General features: G+C 39.5%; 1 protein-coding gene across 1 annotated transcript; it reads right to left on the reverse strand.

Moving 5' to 3' along the window:
* Positions 1-1,011: 1,011 nt before the first annotated feature.
* LOC123457082 (gametocyte-specific factor 1-like) lies at positions 1,012-20,471 on the reverse strand. The gene is made up of 8 exons (XM_045141168.1): positions 20,458-20,471; positions 15,510-15,610; positions 11,619-11,745; positions 10,919-11,002; positions 10,405-10,471; positions 6,283-6,365; positions 4,581-4,614; positions 1,012-1,331 (listed from the first exon to the last, which is right to left on the reverse strand). Coding segments are annotated over exons 1-7 (480 nt in total). The 5' UTR covers positions 20,459-20,471; the 3' UTR covers positions 1,012-1,331; positions 4,581-4,597.
* Between the last annotated feature and the right edge of the window lie 241 nt (positions 20,472-20,712).

Here is a 20,712-nt window from a genome sequence, read left to right on the forward strand (position 1 = left end):
TATGACAGAGAGCAGAGCTATGAAGGGAAAACTGGAGGAGGGGAAAGAAATACTATGGTTTGTTTTCCTTAAGTGTAGAAGTTGACAATAAAAACATATATTAAAAGATAAGCAGAGCCTTCACAATTGCTCTAGAATTTTTATCTTTTCTAGGCTTATTCATGTTAGTTTGGAAACAGTGTTTCCTGCATCCTATTCTAATGATAATCTCGAGATTCTCTTACTTTTCTTTTAACCTCCCAATTGCTAGGAATACAAGCATGCACAATTACATTTTGCTTATGAATGCTAGGGATCCCACTCCTGGCTTTGTGGATGCAAGGCAAGCACCCTACACAGTTAGCTACATTTCAGTCTGTTCTTTTTATTTTGTGATATAAGGCCTTAATCTCTAGCCCAGGTTATTCCTGAAAACACACCTTTCTTCTTGCCTCAGCCTTCCAATGAGATCCAAGGATCTTCATTTCTATTTCCTGTCTTGAGTCATCATGCTGGGGTTAATCATAGGCTCTACAAAATCTGGCTTTATTTGGTTTGGTATGAATCTCATCCTAGTTATTAGACTTTACATCCAATGCACTTATATTCTGGGCCAATCTCCTTGGTCCCATTAGCAACTATATTTTCCATCTGGAATATGGAGAGATAAATACAAAATTATTATCCTATATTGAAAATATTCTGGCAGCAAGATATCCACATAAGATTGTAGCAGTTTGCTGTGTAAATGCTATCACCATCTCAAATTCTGTGCATGAATCAATGCTTGATCATAAACTGTACATTTTTATTTTCTTTTTGGTGATGCAGTGTCTCATTCAAGCCCAGGATGAATCACACTCACTTGGTAGTCCTGAACTGTGCCTGAAACTCATGGAGGAACCTCATAACTTTGTCTCCCTTGTGCTTGGATGAAAAGCATGCAACAACACACTACAAAAATCTCATGGTCGTAATTACTTAAAACATATTGGTCCATGTTTTTCAGAGTAAAGAAATGCAGGTACATGTTGCAACCTATGTTTCCAGTCTACTTTAGCTAGATTGTTTATGATAACAGTACAACAGTATGTTCCAGTAACTACAATGGTGTGGTCTTTTATTTTTGCACAGTAGATATTTAAACTGTTAAGGTATCTAACTTAGCAATGTTCAGGAGGATTCTGGGATCAAATAACTGAGGCATTACAGACATACAGAGGAAAAAGTAGAGCAGATACTTTTATGCTTGAAAATCATGCAGTTTACTTTATATATCATCAAACTTGGAAAAAAGCAAGTAAGAATCCTTGGATAGGAGGGATAATGAAGATTCTTCTAGATTCTGGCATCTGTAAGGAAATGAGAAAAAAGGTTCTTACTTCCTTTAACTGAGTATTACCAGCCATATCTGAGACACATATACAACCCAGGTACTTCTAAATGTCTGCGTTGGGTGTCCATTATGGATAATAAAAGAATACCAATAGGCTTCAAAATGTCTCTTTATTACGTCTGAATACATGAACCTTGCTAACTGAATTAAAATCTATGCAGCCATCAATGTACACATCTTATGTCAAACTATGTCTTTTCAAATTTCAACAAGTGAGGAGGTATGACCCTATGAACTGTGCATTTTTAATAATTCTATATTAATTCCAATCATTTTATGTTAGTAAGTCTTTTTTCGGGTAGCCTTATTTGCTCATTAATGCAATTATATCTATATGTGTTTGCTTATATATAATTTTTAAAGTGACTATTCCATGGAAAAGATGAATCTTTATTTACATTTGTCTGAATGTTTGTGCTTGCATGTGCCTAGGTCTGTGTTCTTATGTCTTTGTATGTGTGCATGCCAGGATTTCTTGCTAATGAAAATGAAAAGCAGTTACTTGTGCTCACTTTTACATTTGAATTTCTGTTTTTTGTTGAAGAACTAAACCTGGTTGAACAGGTCGCCATCAAGAACCTTTAACTAAAAGATAGACCAAATGGATGAACCTTCCCTAGTACCTTAAAGGAAACAACTGAACCACAAGACACTGGAGAGGTTAGGATCAAGACTAACCTAAATCTTCTACATCTTCCCTCCCTCCCTCTCCCTTTCTCCCCTCTATCTCTCTCCTCTCTAACTCTTCCATATGAGTTATGTTTTTCCTCAATTTCTTAGTGGGCACTGACCTGTAACACCCAGTTCCAGCTTGGGGCTACCATCCACAATGAGTTTTTGATCAGAGAAACCTACAAGGTTTCCCAAAACAATGACAGACTTCTGTCAGAGTACTTGATGACCCACCAAAGGCCAGTGGTAAGACCCTATTGCTGAAGACTCCACATGCAGCTGATACGCAAAATCGAACGGCATGGCTGGAAGCCAGGAGACAGTCAGTCCTCAGACAGTCAGCGTGTCTAGTGCCAGAAGGCGCTACATAGGCGACTGGGGGAAATGACCAAGATCTGTCCAAGCAACTCATTGTCTAACCTAGTTAGCAACAAATAACCTGATGTGATGCCCACACAAGTGCAACAGTGGCACACAGCCATGATGAGGAACCAACTGCTCTTGATTTGGCTAACTGATCCCCTCAGTGGTACGAGACCCATAGCTGGAGCTGGGAAACAAGTCAGAACCATACCCAAACATAAGCCCACTCTCCAATATCAAGCTACCATCAATCATGGGCTACAAGAGGGCCTACACCTATCAAACTCTCTATCAAAAAAAGTAAGTGTTATCTCAATTTTCAGGGTGCTAACTTACTCTCTGTTGGAGAATCTGCTTCTTTTTCAGACAGATGCAGATCCTAAGGAGAGAGCTGCCCCAACATACCTCAAAAGGGGCCCGACAGAAACTAAGGACAATTGGCGAAACAAACAAGGGTGATGTTTTCTGGTGAACCAGATACCAGCACAAAGGGGAAGGAGACCAACACAGAGAAAAATCAACTCCTACCAAATCAGAGTGCCAGAGTCTCAGAGGCCCCCAACACCTCAACACTGAAGCAGACCAAAAACGAACCCAACATGGCTCAGAGAAATTTTGCGGAAGAGGGGGCGGAAAAAATGTCAGAGTCACATGTTGGGTCATGATTTGCAGAGACATTTATCATACCAATAACTGTGGGCTAACTCCACAATGCACGACCCATTTTCATTAACAAGGACGATCCAATGTGAGTGGGTAGATCATAGATGAGCCTAAACAATGGTACCAAATTGCCTGTATTTGCCGAAAAGAAAACTAATAAATTAAATTAAAAAAAAAAGAAAAAAGAATCTTTAATTGCTGAGCTTTCTCCCCACACAGCATGTAATTTTTTGAAAGCTGTATGGAAGAATCTATTGTGGACTAGGCTGTGCTCAAATGTATAAAGCCAAAGATTATCTTCAAGTCCTTTTCCCTCCTGCTTGTACATCCCTGCTTTTGAGTTTAGCTTTGTATCACCACATCCAGCTTTTTATTTTTGTTTATTTATTTGCAAATATACAGAGAGGAAGGAAGATCAAGGCATGCAACAGACTACTGCTACCACAATGAAATCCAGATTCTCAGGTCCCATGTATTTATAATGTTATGTAGGTACGGAGGCATCAAGCCCAGGATATAAAGCTTTGTGAGGATGTGGCTTTAATTGTTGAAAATCTAGTTTTTCATACTTGCTCCTTAAGGAATAAATCATACTTCTACTTCTATTATATCCTTCCAAACAGCTAGAGAATTCTGTTAAAATACTTCAAAAAATGCTTCATTTATTTTATTTAAGATGATTAAAAATTGCTGGATATCATGGAGCCCCATATAATCTCAGTACTCAGGGACATTTTAGCTTTAACATCTTTAGTTCAAAGCCCCTGTACACAGTAAGATACTACCTCTGAAGTAAAAAGAAAATTCATACCAAACAATGGCAAACTTTCTTTCACCTCATGACTTTCATAGAAAAATAACTTTTCATAGTATAAGAGCAAACAGTTCAACTCAAAGCATGAACATCTACACTTGACTTTATATAGAGAAACTTTTAGGATTTTATTGTAAGAGGTGCTTTAAGAAACTAAATAGAATTCTACGGTGTCTGATCACTAATCATCGAGGGAAGCATATCAGAAAGGAATTCACAGTTCACCCTTTTCTAGCAATAATCCATATATTGTTCCTTCTTCTTTCCTTCTTTGTTCTCCCTTCTGTCTTCTCCCTCTCTCTCCTTCCTTCATCTTTCTCTCTTTCATTCTCCTGCCTCTTCCTGTTTGTTCTTTTCCGGAACAGTCTGACTCAATCATAACCTGACTCAGAAGACAGCGTGTGGTTGCATGATAGGCGCATACCCATGGAAATATTCATACCTCTGCCTAATGAGTAAGTGCTTAGATTACAGCCATGAGATGCCCCATCCAGCTACAATCCTAATTTACCTACTAAATGCTAGTTCATTACTGTTGAAGGCCATAATTTAAGCTATCTACTTAAAAAAGTACATATCCCAAGGTTTAATTTGGCATCATAATCTGAAAGAAAATTGGAATCAAAATGCTTCAGGTCCAGTTAAGACTAGTTTGCATCTGAAGATGCACCAAAATGTAAGTCAAACACTTACTTGTGAAAGATGTTCATTTACTGTCCATATCCACCTATGAACACAAAAGTTCCACATTAACATACCATGCCAAATGAAAGTTACTCCACTCTCAATGTGTACAAAACACAGATTGCCAATTATTTATTGTATATATTGTAACATTTCAAAAAATTCAAAATTAGTGAAAGGATACCACTTGAAGTTTAAGGAAAATAGTTCTTTACCTATCAAGCGTTTGCGACAGTAACACAGAAGCATTGTTGGGCCTTGAATTCCTGATCCTCCTGCATCAGCTTCCCAAGTGCTAAAATTCCAGGCATATGCTAACATTCCTGGCTCTATTAAGCCAGGTCGGTAGTTATGTGTATGAGGTGTATGTACGTGCCATGCCTTGTGCACATTCACACAGATCATAGAGAATTGTTGGTGTCTTCTATTCACCTGCTGGTCTACTTTTTTTTATTATTATTTGTTTTTTTTACGACAGATCCTAACCCTAGCCCAGGCTGACTTGGAATTCACTAAGGAGTCAGAGAGTGGCCTTGAACTCATGGTAATCATTCTACCTCTGCTTCCAGAGTGCTGGGATTAAAGGTGTGCACCACCACACCCAGCTCTGCTTGTCTTCTTTCAAATGGAGTCTCATAGAAACAGAAACTGCCATATTTAGTCAAGCTGGCTCAAGACCTTAAAAATCAGCTGGCCATTCTAAATGAAGACATAAAGAAATGCAAGGATGAATTCCAAGAATCATCAAGAAAATCATAAAATGATGTGAAAAGGGAGCTTGGCAGAGGGATGGAAATTATTCATAGAAAAGTAGTAGAAAATGCAATCTTAATTGAACAAGTCCAAAACTCTCTAGAAGCTCTCAAGAAAAGAGTCCTCCAAGTGGAGGATAGAAACTCTGATCTGGAAGACAAGATGGAAGAAACAGTTTGAGAGTCCAAAAATTTCTAAGTTCAAAAGCTCCTGTGAACAGCACATGAGGGAATTATGGGATACACTTAAATGTTCTAATACCAGGATCATTGGAATACCAGAAGGAGAAGAAATTCAAACCAAAGGCATGGAGAACTTATTTAACAAAATAATGGAGCCTGACCAATTCTTCAGTCTCCACTGCACAGAAAGACTAGGATTATACCTGCAGGTGGATATACCCAACTATTTATGTGGATCGTGGGATACAGAACTCAAGGAAAATCAGACCCTTAGGTCTTATGTGAAAACATTCTTCCCCAATGAGCCATTACTCTAGTCCTCTGTACAAGCCTTTTGAAATCTCATTTAGTGAATTCATTGTTTTAGAAAATAAAAAATACATAAAACAGGAGATGTTTAAAGGCAACCCTCTATTCACTCAAAATTTAGCTCAAGTAATACTAAAGATTTAAAGGGAATTTGGATGTCAAAGTAACACTAGAAAGTTTGTACTGGAGCCTGAAAGCTGACTAATGTAGGTACTTTTTTTTTTTTTTTTTTTTTTTTTTGGACATGACAGCCAAGACCAGAAGGCTGAAACTGCCTAAGTTAAAGTCACCAGAATCCAAAGAAAACATCTAGGTGTGGTCATGTGCACTTGTAACCACAGTAATATCAGGGGTGGTGAGACCTGGCTGCGAAATGCAGCATGTTTGACTGGAGCAAGGCACCCTACATTCTGCTGTGGCCAACGCAGTGAAACAGTATTGAAGCATTTTGCCTCCATGTTACTTACTGTTTTTCCATGGCTGAGTCTTTGGAACTTGCTTGCCTGATGCCAGATTACTTTTATGTTCCATAGCTGTGTTGCTTGCAGGACTACATAAACAAGCAAAGAAGAATAATACCATTATGTCAGCGTATCAATATTTTTTTCTGGTAGGCCCACATTATCTCAAAGAATGTGACTTTAATCTCAGTGAAAGACCACCTTCTTTAATCTGAAATGAAAATCCATTTCAAGCAACCTGAATTTTATTTCCACTTCCCTGGAATGTTCCCTATTCTGAACACTCATTAGCCTGGAACCAAAAAGTTTCATTTTCTAGAAATTGATGTTAACGATAATGACATCCACTGCCTTGTTGAATGCCATGATCATTAACTCACCATACGTGAAAATAATCTACCTTCACATTAAAAATGCCAAACATCAGGCCTCAAGAGAAGCATTAAAATTGTCTAAGGTTCTTTCTTCACTAGTGTAAGGACTCATATTTGAATACCCAGTACCCCGTATCACCAGATGAATGTAATAATGCATGCATTTGGAGTTCATTTTCAGTGGATGGAGGCCCTGGCATGCCCATGTATACTCACTTTCTCTCCCCTAAACCCACCCTCCATCTATTTGTCCCCAATACATGGTAAATAAATACAATATAAAATCTGGTGATATAAGCCTCTTAATACTGAGGCAAATTTACATTTGTAACTGTCAGAATTCATCTTTCAGATTTTCTATATTGCTTCTGGAAATATAGCATATCCTTAAAAATTATCCACAGAGGCAGTCATGGTGGCACATGCTTTTAATCATAGCACTGAGGAGGCAGCAGAATAATCAGCAAGAGTTTCAGGCCACACTGAGACTACATAATTAATTCCAAGTCAGCCTATGCTAGAACAAGAACTTACGTCAAAATAACTAAATAAATAAATACATAAATAAATAAATAATTATCAACTCACTTCAGTAACCCTGAGACAGAAATTTAGAATTTCATGTTTGGGAACATAAAATACAAAGAGTACATAGTAACACACACCATAAATCCCAGCACTTGGAAGGTGAAGCTGTGTGCATTGCCATGTTTTAAGCCATAGTGTGCTACAGCTGAGTTCAAGGACAGCCTATACTAGAGTGAGACCTTGACTCACAAAATATAAAGAAAGTTGATAAAAGCCTAGCTACTATTTCCAGACATTGTGGTACATGTCTTAAATCCCAGTACTCAGCAGTTAGAGGTAGGAGAATCTCTCTGAGTTCAAGAACAATGTGGGACTATTCTTTCAATGTCAGTCTGGGATAGAATGAGACTCTACACAGTAAAACAAAAGAAAACAAGCAAGCAAACAGGAAAAAAAATAAGATTATAAAAAGACAATTTTATTCTATTCCATTCAAATCCAGATAAAGTCCTAATTTTATTTGGAACTATTCTTTTCTGTTTAAAGTTGGGAAATGAGAAATCTGAGGTTTGAACTTGTTATAAAAAGTAAGTATAAAGAGTAATGATTCATTTTGTTACCCAATGAATACACTGGACTTCCCAATCTCAAACTATTGTAAAGACTCCCCTCTAACAGAGTCAGGGTGTCTGGAGTAAAAATGAATTAAGTGGAATGGCTTCAGAATTTTTGTGGAGACACGATGTGCAAACCTTTATGGGTGCATGTTTGGAGATAGGAGGATGGCAATGGTGTCTTCCTTGAGGATTCTTCACTTTACTTACTTTGCCAAGGTACTTCATTTGAAACCACAGAGTTCTTCGCCCTCACTTTGGCCCAGGAAACCTGTCTTTACCTCCTGAGCCCTTAGACTGCAAACCACTGGCTGTATCTATCGGTAATCATATGAGTGCCAGGGAATCGCAACTCTGCTTCACTTTTATCTTCTCTTTAGTTTTTGTGTGAGACTTGGTCATCAATGAAAATGTGGTTAAAAAAAATTCACAAACATACCATCTACAGTTATGGGCAGGTGGCTGCACATTTAAAGGCATTTGGTTCCTTAGCTGGCTTTCCCAGGTTCAATTCCTCAGCACCCATATGACATAAATCCTGATGTACAAAGTAGCACATGTTTGTAGACATTTTTTGCAGTGGTAAGAAGTCCTGCTGCTCCCATACTCTCATATTCTATTTGCCAATAAAGAAACAATCTAGGAACTTACAAAAGAAAACAACCAAGAATGCCAAGGAGTACTCCTCCTCTGTAACCCAATAAGGTAACATTTTTGTGCTTTCACTGATCAATAACAATACCATGATCGTGTATCAAAGAAGAAATAGGGAAAAATACCACTAAAATTACCTGTTGAATATAACCAATGAAACACCAGCAACAAGGAAAGATTGTGGACTTTGCCTTGCCTTGCCTTGTCTCTTGCTTTGCCTTGCCTTGCCTCCTGAGTTGCATTGCCACTTTGTTGCCTTCCCTCTTTATTTATTTTCCTTTTGTATTAACTTGCTTCTTGCTTTCACTCTTGCCTCACTTGTTACCGTGCCTTAACTTGCCTTTTCCGTCATGCCCTGAATGTCTTGCCTTGAGTTACATCCTCCCTTACCTTGTTCCTTGACTTGCCTCTTGTCTTGCCTTAACATGCCCTGCCTTATCACTTGCCTTGCATTGCCTCTTTCCTTGCCTTATCTCTTGCTTTGACATGCTCCTGAATTGCTTTGCCTGCAGCCTTTCCCTAACTTGCATCTTGAATCACTCTGCCTCTTCCCTAACTTTGTGGTGCCCTTCAGTGGGCTAGCCTTGCGCAAACTTGCCTCTTGGTTTGCTTCACCTCTTGCTTTCTCTGGCATGTTGCATATCCTGTTGTCTGGCCTTTCCCTTTGCCTTGTCTGTTGACTGGCATTGCGTCCCCTTGCCTTATCTGTTGGGCAGCATTGCCTTTCCTTGCCTTATTTTCCCTGTACTGTCTCTTACCACGCATGCCTATTCATCTTGCCTCATGCCTAGCATTATATTCCCTGGTGCCTTACCTTCCCTCTTGCTTTGCTTTCCTCTTTACTTGCCTTACTTGTAGTCTTGCCTGGCCTATTGACTTGCTTTACTTGCCTTGCCTTGACTGCCTTGCCTGCCCTCCTTCCTTGTACAATCTCTTGCCTATCTACACTCTTGCCTTCCTTTAATCTTGCCTTTCCTGACCTGCCTCTTGTCTTGCGTAAACTCCTACACAACCTTCCTTCTTGCTTGGCCTATAGAGTTCCCTGGCCTTTCATGCCTAGGCTCTGAACCTTCCTGGCCTCTTGTCTCTTGTATGTCCTCTTGTCACCTGCCTGGCCACTTTCTATGCTGCCTAACAGCCTTGCCTGGCCCCTTGCCTTTTCTGGCCTCTCCTCCTCCCTTGCTTACCTGTTCCCAGGCCATGCCGTTGCCTCTTGACTTGCCTTTCACCTTGTTTGCCAGGACTGTAGCATGCCCTGGCACTTTGCCTAGGCTCCTTCTTTCCCCTTGCCTTGCCTGTACCGTTTCCTTGCCTTACCATTCTCTTCCCTTATCTGGCCTCTTCCCCTGTCTTGCCTGCCCTGTTGCCTTAAGTGGACACACTTTGACTGGGCTCTTGCCTTGCTATTGTTTCTTATTTGCCTTGCCTTATGTTGTCTCACCTCGTTCCTTGCCTTGCCACACAGCTGTCCTTGCCTCCCTTGCCCCTTGCTTTGTCTCTTCCTTTATCTTCCCCTTTCCTGGAATGGACTCTTGCCTGGCCTCACCTTGACTATAGCCTTGCTTTGTCTCTTTCCTGCCCTCTTGTATTAATTCTCCTCTTCCATCACTTTGACTCTTGCCTCAGCTCACCTTGGCTCTTGCTTCCCATGCTTCCTTCTTGCCTTTCCTTGCTGTGCCTGTACACTAGTCTTGAGTTCCCTCTCCTTGCCTCTTGTTTCTCCTGGTATTTTGCCTAACCTTTTGCCTTGCCTCTTGCTTCTTTCCTTGACTCTGGCCTCTTGATTTGCCTCACATCTTGACTTTCTTTTCTCTTGCCTTTCCATTCTTTCCCTTTCCTTTTTTTCTATCATTAATTCTTTCTTTGTTTCTGTTTATTTTCCCTTTCTTTCTTTTGTTTTTGTAATGGAACACATAGAGTTTAGGAGGTACTGGAGAGAGGAAAACCAATGCATTTACCATTTATTGTCACAGAAACTGGTTGTGCCCCAGATAAATGGGGTGGTGTTATTCTCTTCAGCCAATTCTGCCAAAGGAAGCAAAAATTCATTAGTGACAACCAACATAAGACACAGTTATAGTTCATTGTAAGATGATCAGTACTACCTCTAAGTTTGTAATGCAAGTAAAACTTGATCATCCTCCCCCATGTGACATAGAGGTAGGAATTTAGTTACAGGATATAAACACCGAGAATACATAATATTTCCCTTGCCTCATAATATCAAACACATATATCAAATAGAATTTATAAGAGAAAGCACATGTCAAGAAGCGATTTTGCCAATCAAGAGGCATAAAGTATTCTACATATTTGCTTGGTGACACAAATGAGCTCAACTGGGGGCCCATGAAAATTAGAAAGGCTTTTTGAACAATATGGTACGGTAAGAAAAAAGAAAATTTTCCTTCTGTCTTAGGCAAATGGCTTGAGATTTACATATGCTGAAGTAAAAGCTGTAGAGACATTTACCTTTATCCCAGTCTTCATCACAAGGAGGGTGCTGCAATGTGCTCTTAGGCAGAGTGTCTTCTCCAGGGTTCCTGGTGGGGATGACTGCAAGACAAGAAATTTATTTATAAAGGAGAGACTGCCATGTTATTGTGCAAAAGGCATTACAGCCTTACAAGGCAGTTTTGTTAAAAACTTGGTTAGAACAAAAGTTGGCAAGATAAGAAAAGGAAGCAGAAACAAAGACAAACATCATATACATGGCAATAAAAAAAATAGACATTGATACAGTTAAGATACCTAGATACAGAAATAAATATATGTATGTATTGAGATGACAGCATTTGGTACTGGCTAGTGTCAAGGTCACTGTGTAGCCATGGATGACCTCGAGTTCCTTGGTCCTCCTGCTTCCACCCTGAGTGCTGGTATTACAGGAAAATGTGTTCCCATCAGATTCATTTAATGCTGAGGACCAAATAGGAACTTTGTGCATATTAGTCCAGCATTTTACAAACTTATCTCATAACCAGCCCCAAGAATATGAAGCAGGCTGTTTAGAAGAGAAAACAGTGTGATCACCTAACTTATAAAAATCTTGGAGATAAGACAATATACTGTGTTTTAAAAGGTGAAAGCAGAATTCTGCTCACAATATAGCACAATGTACACATGAATGAGTCAGTTGTAGTTGTGGAACCTTTGAACTAGCCAGGCTTACCCACATCCTGCTCTATACAACACCTGTCATCACATATTGAGATATGATGACTCAGTTCAGCCCTTGGAACCAGGTGACGAGCATTGAATGGACATGTAGCCAGTTGTTTTGCAACATCAGGATGATTCTGTGGAATCAAAATGAAGGAATCAGTTAACTGTTTGGATTTCTTGAAGCCAAGAAGAGTTTCTCAGCCTTTTGTTTTTACTGACTCCTCTCAAGTTCCCCTAAAAATGTGCAGCTCAGCTATACTTGGTATATCCCTAATAGAAAATTAAGATGGAACTTTTTATTCATACAAAGAATTAAAAAATTCAAAATCATCAAAATGTAAGCATCTTTCTGATGACTGTCAAGATGAACAACAAATCTCTATGATTATACAGGGGTAAGCAAACAATTTGAAATGTAGCTCCTATTTTTTTTCTTGGCATCACAAGGGTCATTGCGAAAGTAAAAGCTGTAATGGCCAAGTTCTGTGCATGTCTATAAAAGGTGATATTCATGATGAACCATAACACCAGAATGCAACACAAATGCATAGCTGCACAATTCTTGCTATTGTGTAGAAGGTATGGGAAAATATCTGTTTATAATGTAGCTGGCGGACCTGCCGCCAAGATGGTGACTGCCTAGCTGTGCTGCAAATCCCAGGAAAAGAAAAACAAGACATTAAGGCTTCCGGGTCTTCTTATCAGAGGGAGGGTATAGATGTGGGCAAAACAGGGAATCGCAGATCTCCTTGCGGTCAGGTAGAGCACCCCTAACACCAAATTGCCATTGTGCCCCACTGCTGTGACTCCACGCCCCACATCGCTATGCCCACCTGTGAGCTCTGATCGCATGCCAATCAATCCCTGCCTGCGGAAGCTTAAACTGCTCTGCACACTTGCCCACATTACTGTTCAGCAAGCCCAGTCCCACAGCAACTGCCACACAAGCCCAGACTGTGCTCTCGCTTGTACCAGCTAAGGTGCTCCCCGCTACCTGTCTGCCTGCCATCCGCCTGCCATCCTACATTCTCCTGTGGCAGGGGAGCGCAGACTATTTCTGGGTCCCAGTGTTCCCAGTCAGAGCTTGGGCTGCTTCAGGGCTTGGTACCTCAGTCCCCCTCCAAGTTTGAATGCAGGCAACTTTGGCCCATTGCCTCTTGAGAATTCAGGCAACTTTGACGCCCATGTCAGGCAGTACATAGGCAGCTTTGGCAAATGGGAGCCAAAGCCCAGGCTGCCTGGCAACTTCCCCAGTCTGCTCAGATTCCCACTGTGCTAGAGCCCAGGCTGATCCACCCACCTACCTGCCCATACACTGTCATGGGAAGACCACAGTGCAAAGGAATAACATGAAAAATCAAATGCAAGAAACCCAGATAGACCACCCAGTCCTACAATGAATGCATCTAACCAAAACATAGAAGAGTTATGAGGATCAGAACATCAAATTGAAGCTATGAGCAATGCAACCCTGTCCAACCTACTGTAGAACTTGCTGTAAAGCAACAAAGGACCGAAAACCATGTGGATGCTACCATCACGAAACTATAATAAATAGATAACAGATTGGAAGGAATTCAAAGAGTTAATAGACTTGAGGGAGAGTGAAAAAAAGAGGACCTTAAGAATCAGCTGGCCATACTAAATGAAGACATAAAGAAATGCAAGGATGAATTCCAACATTCATCAAGAAAATCAGAAAATGATGTGAAAAGGGAGCTTGACAAAGCAATGAAAATGATACATAGAAAAGTAGTAGAAAATGCAAACTTAATTGAACAAGTCTTAGACTCTCCAGAGGCTCTCAAGAACACAGCCAGCCAAGTAGAAGATAGAAACTATGATCTGGAAGACAAAATGGAAGAAAGGTTTCGAGAGTTCAAAAACTTCAGTAAGTTCAAAAGTTTCTGTGAGTAGAACATGAGGGAATTGTAGGATACACTTAAACATCCTAATATCAGAATCATTGGAATACCAGAAGGAGAAGAATTTAAGAGCAAAGGCATGGAGAACTTATTTAACAAAATAATTGAAGAAAACTTCCCCAGTCTCTTAAAAGAAAGGCCCATCAAGATACAAGAAGCCAACAGAACTCCAAACAGACTAGACCAAAGGAGAAACTCTCCAAGACATATTATCATTAAGACTCTAAATATTGACACCAAAGATAAAATCCTAGAAGCATCTAGGGAAAAACAGAGCACCACTTTCAAAGGTATCCCCATCAGAATTATTTTAGAGTTCTCAATGGAAACCCTGAAAGCTAGAAGGGCCTGGAGTGAAAATCTCCAAAGTCTAAGAACCTTTTGCTTCCAACCCAAACTACTGGCAAAAGCATCCCTCATAATAGATGGTGAAAGAAAAGCTTTCCATGACAAAACTCAGCTTTACAATTATATGAACACAAAATGAAACCTACAGAGAGTATTTCAGGAAATTCTCCACAAACAAGAAATGAAATACCAAATGCATACAAGAAGCAGATCACAACAACCAAACACACAGTAGGCACAAAAACCATCTAAGGCCATGAAAACATCAACACACATCTACCACCACAATATGGCAGGGAACAAATCAAATCTCACAGTCATTACCCTAAATATTAATGGCCTGAACTCACCCATCATTATTTGGGAAAAGAACAGGGAAAACTGAAAATGGGGCAGGGAAAAGAGAGGGTAATGATTGAGTGAATTTGAAAAAAATATACTATATAATTAAAGGAATTTAAATTAAAAATTAAGAAAAAGAACCTTCGGAAATAAAACCTCAGGTATGTAACACGAAGTAATTTGTAGCAGGATATAGTGGGCCAGTTGTGAAGTTGAGGCAGGTGGATCACTTCAAGTTTATTCTGGCATTGAATGTGCCATAAGTTGCACTACATGGAACATCATTCTAAACAAAAAGACAGAGCTGAGGAGGAGCTTGGGTTAATAAAGTGCTTGAGGCACATTGATGAGGATCTAGTGTGCATTACCAAAATTCCAGTAAGAGGAAAATGATGGCACATGATGCCAGAGATTGGGAGGTGGAGAGAAGAGATCCCAGGGCTTTTTATCCACTGAGTCTAATTCACTCTAAGATCTCCACGTTTAGTGAGAAATCCTGGCTCAAATTAAGGTTGCCAGGTGTGGTGACACATGCCTTACACTCACAAGGCCAAAACTGGAGAAACACTGAATTTTAGGCCAGCCTGAGAGGGAGTTCAAAAGGGAATGGCATGCCCATACTTTCCCATCTCAAATAGAAATACATACAAAAGATTACTTGAGAGACACTGTTTTTAAAGGATGTTACTGCCACCAGTTAAGGGAAGAAAACCAAAGAGAAAAATACTGATATACTCCCTTTTCTCAGTGTTGGTATTTAACACAAAAATAGACTCACCCAACCACTTTGACACTCATTTAAACATTTCCGTTTGGGGCTGGGAAGAGGAGCAGCAGTTAAAGATACATTCTTGCAAAGCCTGACAGCCTGGCTTTGATTCCTCAGTACCTATGATAAGCCAGACACATATGTCTGGAGACATGCTGCAGTGTCCAAATGCTCTGGTTTGCATATAAGCTAAACCACACTCATAAGTAAATGAAGGAGGGCAGGGAGAAAGGGAGGAAAGGAGCAGTAAAAGAGAAATAAGGCCAGGAAGTGGGAAGAAAGAAATCATTTAAGTTAAAATTACTTGCACTTTACAGATGTCTCCTTTTTGTTTGTGTTTGACCTTTTAACAATTCAGGATAGGGCATCTCCAGGGACGTGCTGTCCCTGTACACACAGTGACACTTCTAAGTGCCTAGATTAAAGACATATGCCTCCATACCATCTAAAATCTAGACATGTGAAGCACTTCAAATGTAATGAGAGGATGAATTACAAACAAAAATTAGCCTACCTTTTTGCACTTGATAAGGTGATATGGAAACCTGCAGGCCCTGATGCGGTGCTTTTTATCATAAGGGCACTGTAATAGTCTCTCGGGGTCTGGAGATTCCACTGACAGAGAGAGGGAAGAACAGTTAAGTATAAAGCAGAGTAGAACCTTATGCGATTACTCCCTTATGGGCCTGTTGGAATTTTCAATAAAATCTATACAAAATAATAAGTATAAATAAAACATAACATTGAAATAAAGGGTGATTAAACAATTATAAATGAAATATTTATAGTGGTGAGACATGCTGTTAATTTCAGTACTCTGGAAGCCAGGGAAGGAGGATTGTTTTAACTCAAGGCCATCCTGAGCTAGATAGGGAGTTCCAGGTCTTCCTGAGCTAGAATAACAACTTACTAAATAAAAATTTAAAAAAAAACCATGAATATTGAAAATGTATCCATAAAAATCACATATTGTGTCTCTAGATATCTGGTGTGGTAGGAGTTGAGGCTCCCAAGACTTCATCACTAAAGCAGATGTAAAATGAAGCCAACATGGCTGAGGAAAATTTGCACAAGAGGGGGCTGAAAGAATATTAGAGCCACATATTGGGTCATATGTACAGAGACCTTGACTCTTACCCATTACTGATGGCTAACCCTACAATGCATGACCCATAATGCGCTAAGAGGAGAGTATCTGTAAACCAGGGAGAAGAGGGAGCAGGCTAAGAATATCATCAACATGACTTTATAAGACACTGTGTACATAAATCATTTAAAAGTAATTCCTAATTCTAATTTAAAAAAAATCCTCTGGGCTATCATTGAAAGGTAACAAGCCCAGCAGAATCAGCAGTGGTGTCAGTGAAGTTTTTCTGGGGCTGGAGAGATGGCTTAGCAGCTAAGCGCTTGCCTGTGAAGCCTAAGGACCCCGGTTCAAGGCTCGGTTCCCTCGGTCCCACGTTAGCCAGATGCACAAGGTGGCACACGCATCTGGAATTCGTTTGCAGTGGCTGGAGGCCCTGGCGTGCCCATTCTCTCTAAATATATATCTATCTATCTACCTCTTTCTCTCTCTGTCACTCTCAAATAAAGAAAGAAAGAAAAAAAATATTAAAAAGAAAAGGAATTTTCTGCTGACTACCTTTACTTAATGATAAATGTAACTTAAACATCATTCCTTTTTTTTTCAAAACATGATAATTAGGATCATTTAAGTTCTATAGCCACTCCAACTACAATTTCCAACCGCCAAGTTAACATTGGAATTGCTACTGGTGTGCCACTCTGTCCACTTTGGCCCACTCCTCTTGCAAACACTCCCCAATCCAACTGGTCCCAGAACAAGGTGAGGATAGTTAAGGCTTCCCATTACAAGGAATTTATGACAGGAACAAACGTGATATATATTTTAATTTCTGTTTTAATTTACTCTTGTAAGTATTACTGGTTACCCTAGGTAATTCATAAATGATTCCATTCCTTTTAACAGATAGGTAAGTTTCCTTTCCACATTTCAGACTACAATGGAGAAAAAAAGTTCTTTCATCCCTAACTAACTGTCTAAAGGAAAAGACAGTATCTCCAAAATGATGAAAATAAAATAAAACAAAACAAAAGACAGAACCTCCTAAGTCTAAAACAACAGCACACATATAGGACTGTTGTGTGGAGGGTCGGGGGAAAGAGGCACTAACCTATACCATATTATTGAAACTGTCATTAATATACATAAGGTTAACAGGCTGAACCTTACAAGTTAAACTTTGTGAATAGTGGTAATTTAAATGGTTAAGCACACTCTCTGTGAGGACAGGTGGCAAACTAGTAAAATGCTCCTACTACCTATGAAGACAAGGAAAAGAGTAAGATAAACAAATTCACATTTGATAAAAAGTATATAAATCATGAACCTGAAACGCAGAGCAGAACTCAGTGTGGAAATGAAAAAGATACATTTGCTGGGAAAGCAGTAAGCATGTAATTAATTGGTAACCATAATCCTGATGCAAATAATCAAGGAAATGACTTGAAGACCAGAATGAATAGGAAGGGGAAAAGTCCTAGAGTATTGGGAAGCTTATGCTTCTAGAAAAGTTCTTCTTTTGCTATATATTTTTAATTATTATTTCATTTATGTGAGAGAGAGTGAGAGGGGTAGATTAAAGGGGAGAATGGGTGTGCTAGGGCTTTTCAGCACTGCATGCAAACTCTAGATGCATGTGCCCCCTTGTGCATCTGGCCTACATGGGTCCAGGAAAATTGACCCAAGGTTATTAGGCTACTTAGGCAAATGCTTTCACTGGTAATCCATTTCACCAGTCCAGCATCAGTTTATTTTATAAACTGAGAACACTGGTCCTATGTCCAAGGGTATATACTGTTATGCTCCCTCTCTTCTACTTCATTGCACTAATCACCATCTTCAGTGGAGTTACCAGCCTTCACCGTAGGATCATGAATGTACAACTTTCCCTACCCCACTTCTCTGACTGTCTGTGTGTGGTGGGGGATGTATAGACAACATCACAAAATATACTTCCTACACTATGACTATTATATTACCAGCAATCGTTTCTATTCTTTGTAGTGTATTGTAATGGCAGTATACATAGGGAGCATCTTTAATCACTACAAAGAGTTGGAAGGAGAAGAAAGTAATCTGCAAAAAATAATGAAAATAAAATAAAACAAAAGACAGAACCTCCTGAGTCTAAAACAGCAGCAGACAGACAGAAATGCTGTGTGCGTTTGGGGCGGGGGGGAGGGCACTAACCTATATCATATTATTGAAACTGTCATTGATCTAGATAAGCTTACCAGGCTGAACCCCACAACTTAGCAAGCTGTGTGAAGAGCAATAAATTAAATGGTTAAGCACACTCTGTGAGGACTAGTGGCAACCTAGTCAAAAGCTCCTTACATTTGTAGGTAAGGATAAAAGTAAGATAAGCCATTCACATTTGATTAGAAGAATATAAATCAGGAACCATAAAAGGAGAGCAGAACTCAATGTGGAAATGTGAAAGAAAGATTTGCTTGTATTGTGTTAAGCATGGAATTAACTGGTAATCATGATCCTGATGCAAGTAATCAAGGCAATGCCTTAAATACCAGAATGAATGGGAAGGAAAAAAGTCTTAGAGGTTTGGTAAGTTATGATTCTAGCTAAACTCTTCTTTTGGTAAATATTTTATTGATTATTTCATTTATTTGTGAGACAGTGAGAGGGGCAAATAAAAGGATAGAATGGGTGTGCCAGGGCCTTAAGCCACTGCAAGCAAACTGCAAATGCATGTGCCCTCTTGTACATCTGGCCTACATGGGTCCAGGAAAATTGACCCAAGGACCTTAGGCTTCTCAGGCAAATGTCTTCACTGGTAATCCATTTCACCCCACCAAACTTTTCTTATCCATCAATCTTTTCTATTTTTGTAGTATAAGAATATACATAGAGCATTTACTGATCAAATTCTTTTAAGTTTCCATTAATTTCATCCCTCCCATCACTAGTAAATGTTAGACCATGTCAGCAGCTGACAGACTGGGAAAACTTATGATTCACATACTTTATATGGGACTGCCCATATAGGGGCATATGTCAGAAAACTACCACAAAGCTTTATTGCTCAGTTATTGGTAATTTAGGTAAACTCTAATCTCCTTTGATAGATTAAAACAAACACACCACTTACTTAGTTGGTAGAAACCAAATCTAGGGCCTTGAGCATGGTAGGCAAACATTCTACTACAAAGTTAAGTCCATTGCCTTACACCAAGTATATTTTGTAAACTGAGAACTGTGGGGTGTGAACATCTTGCATACTGGTCCTATGTCCAAGGGTATATACTGTTATGCTCCCTCTCTTCCACTTCAATCCACAACTCCCCCTCTTCTGTGGGTTTACCAGCCTTCACTGTAGGATCAAAAATGTAGCAGTCAGCCCCCCTTCTCTCTCCGTGTGTCTCGTGTGTGTGTGTAGTTAACATCACAACATATATTTCCTACACTATGGCTATTCTTTCAACTCCTCTTCTAGAATGAATGTCCCCTGAGCCTCCAAAGGCACTTGTCAGTCTCTTTGGGGTGAGTAATTGGTCTGCATAACTGACTTCAAAGATTTTTTGTTGTTGTTATTCTAGTTTTACTGTTCAAGGTAGAATCAAGCTCTATCCCACTTAGACCTGGAATTTATGATATATCCTGGAACTCACAGTGGTCATCCTACATCGGCCTCCTCAGTGCAAGTATTAACAGGCACGGGGGGCGGGGGGAAAGGGAGGGAGGGGGGGAGGGAGGGAGAATGGGCATGGTAGATATTCTAGCCACTGCACATAAGCAACCAATTAATTTGTCCTGCTGCCTCTGGCATATGTGGGTACTAGGGACAGAATGTGGGACCTTAGCGTTTGAAATCAAGTGCGTGTAATGCTAAGCTACATCCCCAGCCCTAAATTTGATGAATTTTGAGTCACTTCAGTATCTACCACCATGTCCTTGGAGGTGATTATCAGGATAGCAGTGAGAGTGGTACTCATATTTAATCTGCCACTAACCCTGTAATATTGACTTTTTTATTTTGTTTTGTTTTCTTTTTGATTTTGAGACAGAAACTTGATAAGTACCTCAGCCTGTCTTCAACATTCTAATCCTTTTGCCTCAGTCTCCTCGGAGTTAGGTATACATGTATACAATACCACACCTGGTCCTCATACCTCTTTAAGTTACACATGCCTTATATCTGATGAGATCAACCATGAATAAAGGGCTGTGTCATATTTTATGATATATAATAACCTATATTATTTCATATTTGATGACTTATAGACATGAACACCATGCAGACTTTATCTTCCAATGCAGTTCAGAGACATTTGAACTTTTCACAACAAACCTCAAAGAAAACAGACATCAAAGTACACATAAACAATGTATATGTATAAAGACAGCAAGTAATACATACTGGAAGTGTATTCAATGTTGGCAGCAAAATACCCAGAGCAGGCTCTAGGGAAGGAAAAAGCATGCTTTAATGGATTAGCAATAAAATACATCAAAAGGTAGCCATAACAACTTTAATAAGTTGTTGAGTTAACACACAAGTTCATTAAAAGAAACCCTTAGTGACCCACCACAAACATTTATCTTTCTTATATCACTGACACGTCATCCACTTATAACTCATAGTATTGTAATGAAATCTAGGCCTACCAACAGT

This window comes from Jaculus jaculus, chromosome Y, assembly GCF_020740685.1.
Source record: "Jaculus jaculus isolate mJacJac1 chromosome Y, mJacJac1.mat.Y.cur, whole genome shotgun sequence".
In the NCBI taxonomy this organism is placed as follows: Eukaryota; Metazoa; Chordata; class Mammalia; order Rodentia; family Dipodidae; genus Jaculus; species Jaculus jaculus.